Source organism: Tarenaya hassleriana, unplaced genomic scaffold (genome assembly GCF_000463585.1).
Source record: "Tarenaya hassleriana unplaced genomic scaffold, ASM46358v1 Cleome491, whole genome shotgun sequence".
NCBI lineage: Eukaryota > Viridiplantae > Streptophyta > Magnoliopsida > Brassicales > Cleomaceae > Tarenaya > Tarenaya hassleriana.
This window is the reverse complement of record NW_010967616.1, coordinates 32180-40381: the sequence shown is the minus strand read 5'-3', so window position 1 is coordinate 40381 and position 8202 is coordinate 32180. Positions and strand designations below refer to the sequence as shown.

General features: G+C 37.7%; 1 protein-coding gene and 1 long non-coding RNA gene across 3 annotated transcripts; one reads left to right on the top strand and one right to left on the bottom strand.

The window, feature by feature from the left end:
- The first annotated feature begins 3413 nt into the window (after positions 1-3413).
- Positions 3414-5320, top strand: LOC104825827. Of its 2 annotated transcripts, none has more exons than XR_773668.1 (3): positions 3414-3455; positions 3871-3946; positions 5084-5320. It is a non-coding gene; the product is annotated as an uncharacterized LOC104825827 (long non-coding RNA). The 2 variants fall into 2 exon arrangements; XR_773669.1 differs by lacking the exon at positions 3414-3455 and adding an exon at positions 3538-3664.
- A 1168-nt stretch (positions 5321-6488) lies between these two features.
- On the bottom strand, positions 6489-7848 carry LOC104825826 (aquaporin TIP1-1). The gene is made up of 2 exons (XM_010558217.2): positions 7376-7848; positions 6489-7133 (listed from the first exon to the last, which is right to left on the bottom strand). Exons 1-2 carry the CDS (start codon positions 7757-7759, stop codon positions 6759-6761), a joined length of 759 nt encoding a protein of 252 aa, XP_010556519.1. The 5' UTR covers positions 7760-7848; the 3' UTR covers positions 6489-6758.
- Between the last annotated feature and the right edge of the window lie 354 nt (positions 7849-8202).

Here is an 8202-nt window from a genome sequence, read left to right as displayed (position 1 = left end):
TCAAGGGATAAGATGTGATTTTGGGTATGGATTGGTTATCAAGTCATCGAGCGCACCTGAGTTGTAAGAGAGGTAGAGTTCGTTTTGCACAAAAGGGATCCATGGTACTAGAGTTTGAGGGTGTAAGAAAGACTTCAAGTTTGCCTTTTATTTCAGCAGTGCGGGTAAACCGGCTAATTCAACAAGGGAGTGAAACATATTTGGTGGTCATAGAATTAAACGGAAAGGAAATATCAAGTAGACTAGAAGATATACAGATGGTTAAAGATTTCCTGATGTTTTTCCGGAAGATCTACATGGAATACCTCCTCTAAGAGAGATATCTTTTCCTATTGAGTTGAAACAGGGAGTTGAACATATCTCTAGAACCCCTTATCATATGGCGGCTTCAAAAATGGTTGAGTTAAAGAAGCAATTGGTGGAGTTGATTGGAAAACGTTTTATAAGACCTAGTATTTCTCTTTAGGGTGCTCCTATACTATTTGTTAAGAAGAAAGATGAGAGCATGAGATTATGCATCGATTATCGAGGAATTGAATCAAGTAACAATAAAGAAAAAATATCTACTTCCAAGGATTGATGAGCTATTGGACCAACTTCAAGGTGCTAATTGGTTTTCGAAGATTGATTTATGATCAGGTTACCACCAGATACGTGTTCTAGATGATGATATAAAGAAAACGGCTATCAGAACAAGATATGGATACTTTGAATTTGTTGTCATGCCGTTTGGACTTATTAATGCATCTGCAGTTTTTATGGAGTTGATGAACACAACATTTAAGGATTATTTGGACGAGTTTGTTCTCATCTTCATTGATGACATCCTTGTGTACTCCAAATCTTGTGAGGACCATATGATACATTTGGAGAAGGTTTTAGAACGTTTAAGGAGAGAAAAGTTATATGCAAAGCTCAATAAGTGTGACTTTTAGATGCAAGAGGTAGGATTCTTGGGACATGTGGTTTCTGCGGAAGGAGTGAAAGTAGATTCATCCAAAGTGTCGACTATAGTTGATTGGGTGACACCGTCTAATATTACAAAGATTCGAAGCTTCCTTGGATTGATTGAAAATTACAGAAAATTGTAAAAGTTTTTGACAATTTGTCTAAGCCATTGACAAGACAATTTGAAAAAAATGTGAAGTTTGAATGGGACGATAAAAGCGAGATAAGTTTTGAAGAGTTAGATAAGAGTTTGACATCAACTTTCACTTTGGCATTACCAAAGCCCAGGGAAGCGTTTTTGGTGTATAGTGATGCCTCCCACCAAGGGTTAGGATGCGTGTTGATGCAAGAAGACTGAATTATTGCTTATGCATCATGCCAACTACGAAAACATGAAGAAAACTATCATACTCACGATTTAGAACTTGCAACAGTGATTTTTGCACTCAAGATTTGGAGATCCTATCTGTACGGAGAAAAGATTCAAGTATATACTGACCATAAGTCTCAAGTATGTGTTCTCGTAAAAGGAACTTAATTTGAGACAACACAGGTGGATGGAACTAGTGACAGATTATGATGTAGATATTGCCCATCACCCTGGCAAAGCTAATGTGTTTGCAGATGCCTTGAATAGAAAGAAAGTTGAGTTATCTACTTTGAGACTAGCGAGTGATCCAACGACTCAATTGAGTTTAATGTAGATATCAACTAAAAAAATCGAGATGGATTGGAAACTAGTGCTATAAAATGGTATAATGGCTGGAAAAGATGAAGATGGTTCAAGAAACAGATGAAAGGACGGAAGAATTGATGGAAAAGTCTGAAGATTTTACAAGGACAGGTTATTCCACTTCAAATGATGGGTTGATACTACTGAGAGGTCATGTTTATGTGCCTAAAGATGAAGAGTTGAGGAAAGAATTATTGATAGAGGCGCATAACATGTGATATTCCATACATCCGTGTACTACAAAGATGTATCGAAATTTAAAAAACAGTATTTTCTTTGGCATGACATGCAAAAGGATATTGCAAAGTTTATGATCATTGTCTAACATGCCAGCTAGTTAAAGGCGAGCACCAAGTACCTACAGAAAAACTGCAGTCACTATCAATACCTCAGTGGAAATGGGATTTGGTGACAATGAATTTTGTAGTTAGGTTGTCAAGGACACCAAAGGAAAATAATGTGATATGGGTTATTGTGGATCATTTGACTAAGTCCACACATTTTATTTCGATTAAAAAGATATTCTCTATGTCTCGTCTAGCACAAGTCTACATAGAAGAAATGGTAAAACTTCATGGGGTCCCTACAAGTATTATGTTCGATAGAGATCCACGTTTTATTTTGAGATTTTGGAACAATTTCGAAGAGGCTATGGGCACTAAGGTTTGATTGAGAACGACTTATCATCCCTAAACCGATGGAGAATCAGAGAGAACAATACAAACGCTAGAGGATATGTTACGTGGTGCATATTGGATTGGGGAGGAGATTGGGATCATCACTTACCACTTGTGGAATCCAATTACAATAATAGTTTCCATTCAAGTATTGGGATGTCACCATTTGAGGCGTTGTACGGAAGACCTTGTAAGACGTCTCTTTGCTGGATAGAAGGTTGAGAAAAGCGATTGTGGGTCCCAATATCATGGATGAAACCACAGAAAAGATCAAGATTATTCAGAAACAAGTGAAAGCAACACAAGATAGACAGATGAGTTACACATATAAGCATAGACTTGAGTTAACTTTTTATGAGAATGACAAAGTATTTCTCAAAGTGCAAGCAACTAAAGGAAAAACACGTTTCAAGATAACAGAGAAACTAAAAATCAGATTCATTGAACGTTTTAAGGTATTGAGTAAGATTAAAACAGTGAGTTATAAGCTTACCCTCATAGTTGACACAAGTTCATGATGTGTCTCACGTGTCCATTCTTCGAAAATATCACTTTGATCTTGATCACATTATCTATTATCAATCTTTGAAGTTACAACCGTTGGGACTTATAAAGAAGAATCTATCGAGATTGCTGAAAGAAAAGTTAAACAACTGAGAATAAGATAATATTCTCTGATGAAGATTATATGGACTCGCCATAAAGGAAGAGATTTGACTTTGGAGTTAGAAGGTGAAATGAAGGTTCGTTATAAGTATTTTTTTTGTAAGTGAAATTGTACATATTATTCTAATTCATCCAAGAATTCGGGACGAATTCTCTTTTTAAGGGTGGTGTAATTATAACGTACAGATTTTTTTTCAGAAATTTAATTAGATGTTAGTTGATAAAATTAAATAGTTTGGAGAAAAATGTTATTTTTGTGAGGGCTACCTAAAATAAAATAAAAGTTTAGGGTAAATTTTAAAATTATGAAAAAATGAGGATGATATGCAATTTTTTTTAGAGTTTTCTTCTTTTCTTTTTCTTCTTTCTCTCCCTACCGTCACCTCTCCCTATGCGCTCTCTCTCTCTCTCATTCACTCCATCTCTCTCAGGTACAATCTCTCTCTCTCCCCTCTCACTCTTCTCCATCTCACACCTCTCTCTCTTCGTTTGTCTTCTTATCTCCCCCTTTCTCTCCCATTTTCCTTTATTCTTTTTGTTCTTTCTAAAATTTCTTCTCTCTCATATAATTATTATTAATTTTTTCACTCTCGCCATCGTTTTCATCAATCGATCCCATCATCACCGCGTTTCACCGCTGGTATCTCACTCTTTCTCATTATTTTCTTATTTTATTATTATTATTATTTTTTCTTTCTTCTTTCGCTGTAATGTTTTTCTCTGCATTGTTTTCGAAAAATTTTCCAGTGACACAAATTAGATCTTTCAATCCCATGATCCCAAATTAGAGATCTATTTTACGAAAATCGAGGTGTGTAGGAATTATTGACTATTAATTAACTGTAGATGGAGAAAATCTCGAGATTGGACCCGAGCTCAAGGATTAGAGGGGATATTTATAGATTCGTCGTTTTATATCGAGGTGAGGGAACTCGACAGAACTCCTCTTTCTTCTATTCGCTTAGACATGATGATAGAAAACGTAGATATCATGCGGTTAGGACTTTAGGATAGACGCCTTAAATTTTCTTGCGAATTTATGATGTATGTTGATTGTTGATTGATGGTTGATGAATGATGATTGATGATTGATGAATAATGAATGATGATTGATGATTGATAAATTTCTGTTGAGTGATTATGGTTTTTGGCGTACATGTTATGTGATGACATTTCTTAATAGATTTATTGGACCGTTAGAATGAGTTGAACTGTTGATGTCAATTTAATTTTGCCATGATGTTTAGAAAGATGGAAGAAGCAAAGATTTAAATTAGGGACTAGGATGTGACCTCAGACTATGCTAAAAATATTTTAAAAGTGAGTTTTGAGACCATGGTATGGCGGTGATCCGTATGTGATGGTATGATAACAATTCGGGCATGGCAACGATCCATGTGGAGTGGTAACCCCGACTACGGCGGCGATCCGTAGAGAGTTATTGCTATTGGTTGAGTTTTGAGGCCATGGTACAGCGGCGATCCGTATGTAATGGCATAACGACCCGGGCATGGCAGCGATCCATGTGGAGTGGTAACCCCGACTATGTCGGCGATTCGTAAAGGGTTATTGCTATTGGTCGTGTTTTGGTAACCCGACTACGGCGGCGATCCGTAGAGGGTTATAACGATTTTTTTGGTTTTGTTTTATGAAAAGAGTTTTAAGCTAAGTCTGAGAGATACTGAATGGTCCTAGGGTCTGGACTCGTCTTAAAGAATCGAATAAAGAAAATATAAGAGAAAAGTGTGAAGAAAAATGAGTTTGCTTGAGTTGAATGTTGGTTGTATTTGTTTTCTATTTGATTGTCCATGTTGAATACGGAGGCGATGTTTATAGTCTTGCGACTTCACTGAGCTATTCGCGTAGCTCACCCCTTCTTCTTTTTTCCCACAAGTGAAGGTGAAGCAGATTGTTTGGTAGGACTCGATAGTTGCCAGAAATATGAAGAATTGGATTTTCTATTTTTACGAGTTTAGCATTTTAGACTTATGTTATTTGAGACTTCCGCTATAGACTTGAGATGACATATTTGGTCTTGAATAAACTGGGTTTTCTTTAGAGCCCAAGTGACGATTCAACAGGTCTGAAATACCGGATTTTGGATCGTTACACTCCGCGTTTCTCGGAACCTTCGGACTCTTCTAGAGGCTTCGAGAAGAATCTCTCCTTCGTTTGGAAGTTTTGCCGAAGACAACTCCAACAGTTTACTTGTAATTTCTATTGCTGTTTTATTTATATTGATGGACATGGTGTATAGTTATATATAAAAACACTAATAGGAAAAGTTTCGAGGGAATATGTAGGCACGAAGAGAAAAATTTGAAAAAAAAGAGAGATGAAAATGATGAATAAATAGATAAGAAAATAAGATGAAAAATAAAGGGAAAATAAATAATGAAATGGTCCACTCCATTCACGTGCTCTGCCGAAATCGTATCCATTGGGGACAGTGATGGCATCTCTATGTCCCTTTTCAATACCAATAGCCAATAACCCATCCGTTCCTGTGTTCGTTCTTATCTTTTATAACCATTTATTTAAATTTTCGCGTTTCGCTCTATATATTCAAAACAATGTTACATATGCATTTGGTTTTAAGCATAATTAGATGAAAATGGACCTAGATACAGAGGCATGAGAGACGAACCAAAAAATTTAATTATTGTGGGTATTAGTAATATGATGAGAAAGATGGATTGTATTTAGCTTGATTTATTAAAGGTATATAAATATAATTAATATTAATTTTCATTCATTTGAAGATACATGATCTAATACTACCATCATAGATAATGACATTCACGGTCATATAAATGATGAAACATAAGAACTGATCTTTGTTTAGTGTGCCAATATTTTTCTTTGTTACTAGTAGTGTTGAAATTATTTTGAGAAAAGTTGTCTTAATATATCTAAATTTTAATATTTTTGTTTGAATAGAAATAAATACCATGTTATTACAATATGCAAATGTCTAATACGTGTAAAAAGTATCTGAATATCCAAAGATTTCGTAGACAACCCAAAAAAGGTCGCATGAATTGTTATAAGTGGCATTATTATCGCTGGTTGCATTCTCTTTCATAAAATACTGTGTAACAATAGTGCGTTAATTTTTTGCAATAAAACGTTTCTATTTGGGTTCGAATATATAAAATTTAAAATACAATATAATAATTTGGTTGAATATAATTCTTAAATTAAATTTATGAATTTTAAATAAATTTAAAATATCCAAAAGTGGGATTCAAAAAAATATAATTTTTTCGATAAAAATTACTGAAAAAAATAAACTAAAATCTAAAATATGTACAGCTAATTTTCTATATATTTAGTGGTCTAACTTTCAAACATAATTACTCGTACGAAAAGGAGTTGTAGGACCGAACTGTAAATAATTGATTTGACAAGATAAAAATCATATGCTGAAAAAGGAATGGTTGGAATAAAAACAAGTGGAAAGCTGGAGGAAAATGCATAATTCACATTATTAACCGCAGTAAAAAACCCTGGATTTCTCATTTTTTTTTTTTTATAACCATGCAGACCCGAAAGATTACAATGATTCCAGGGAAATTTTACCGTTCAAACCCCCAAATTGACAGCAAACATATTACATCAAACCCTAAAAAGATCCAACGGTCATGAAATAAACCCACGAAACTTTTGAAAAACCCCTTGGAAACAAACCAAATGATCACACCAACTAACACGAGTTCAAACCGAGTCACGACTCAGTAATCGGCGGAGGAAGGAAGTTGCTCGTGAGTGTTGGAGATGAAGAAGAACTCGTAGACAATCCCGGCGATCCCACCGCCGACCAACGGACCAGCCCAGTAGATCCAGTGTCCTGCCCAAGACCAGCTCACGACGGCCGGTCCGAAGGCGACCGCCGGGTTCATTGATGCTCCGGTGAAAGCTCCACCAGCGAAGATGTTTGCTCCGACGATGAAACCGATTGCGATCGGAGCTATAGTTCCCAAACTGCCCTTCTTCGGGTCGACTGCGGTAGCGTAGACAGTGTAGACGAGGCCGAAGGTCATCACGATCTCGAACACGAACGCGTTCAGTGTCCCGACACCTGCGGAGAGGGAGAATGCTGGGACGGCCTGAAAGGAAAAAACGACAGATACATACAGTCACTTGAGTTTCGTAATTGATCCAGAACGAACAGAAGTGTATCTTTTCTTGTCGGAGAAGGAAAGCGTTGACTCGGAAACAGTCACTGAGTTTCTAATAGATTCAAAACGAGTAGAACTGTAACTCTTGTTGTTGTCGGAGAAGAAAAGGGTCAACTCAGAAACGGTAGAGTTTTCTTGCGGGAGAAGAAAAGGGCAAGAAGGAAATTTACCAGGCCGCCGGTGGTGAACTTGAGGAGGAGGCAGGCGACGACGGAGCCGAGGAGCTGAGCGATCCAGTAGAGGATACCGCGGAGGAGGGTAATGTTCCCGCCGACAAAGGCACCGAAAGTGACGGCGGGGTTGACGTGGCCGCCGGAGATGTTGGCTCCGACAGAGACGGCGACGAACAGGCCGAAGGCATGTGCCAGTGCGGCAGCGACCAGGCCGGAGGGGGTGGTGGCTCCGTCGTTGGTGAGCTTGTTGAAGGCCATGCCCGAGCCTGAGCCGGCGAACACGAAGATCAAAGTGCATATGAACTCAGCCAACGCCGCCCTCAGGGCGTCGGGGTGGGTCGCCTCCTCCGGGCGGCCGACGGAGATATTCCTGATCGGCATGGTCGGGAAATTGACCGGAGATCAAACGGCTGAGATTGATCCTGAGTGAACGAGTGAGAGAGAGATGAGGTTTTATGTTCTTGATGGTTCTTGAACACTATGTGGTCGTACTTATAGTCTGAGGTGGCGAGATGATATGCGACCGGATACCGGTCGAGAAGGTTACTAGAGAATTAATTAGTTAAATTAAATGTGATTATTTTTTATTTTTTGAAAATTATGGGGATTTTTATTCCAGCGAAGCAAGACCGAACACGTCGACGTGGAGGACAGTGACTTGTAATGTCTCTACATATACGGCTTTTTTGTCCTCTTTGGTTTAGTCTCTCGAAAGATCGGAAGCGGAAGAACACACTGAAAAAGAAATTACAAAAAGAAAAAAATGGAAAAAGTTTACCTTTTCACTCTGTTCTTTTGGCAAATTTTACTTTCCCCCTACAAAT

What these genes read in the sequence shown, in the direction of transcription:
- LOC104825826 (XM_010558217.2), bottom strand. Translation starts at nt 7,759, where the DNA reads ATGCCGATCAGGAATATCTCCGTCGGCCGCCCGGAGGAGGCGACCCAC. An exon ending in AGTTCACCACCGGCGGCCTG is followed by an intron (nt 7,134 to 7,375) that starts GTAAATTTCCTT and finishes TTTTCCTTTCAG; the next exon opens with GCCGTCCCAGCATTCTCCCT.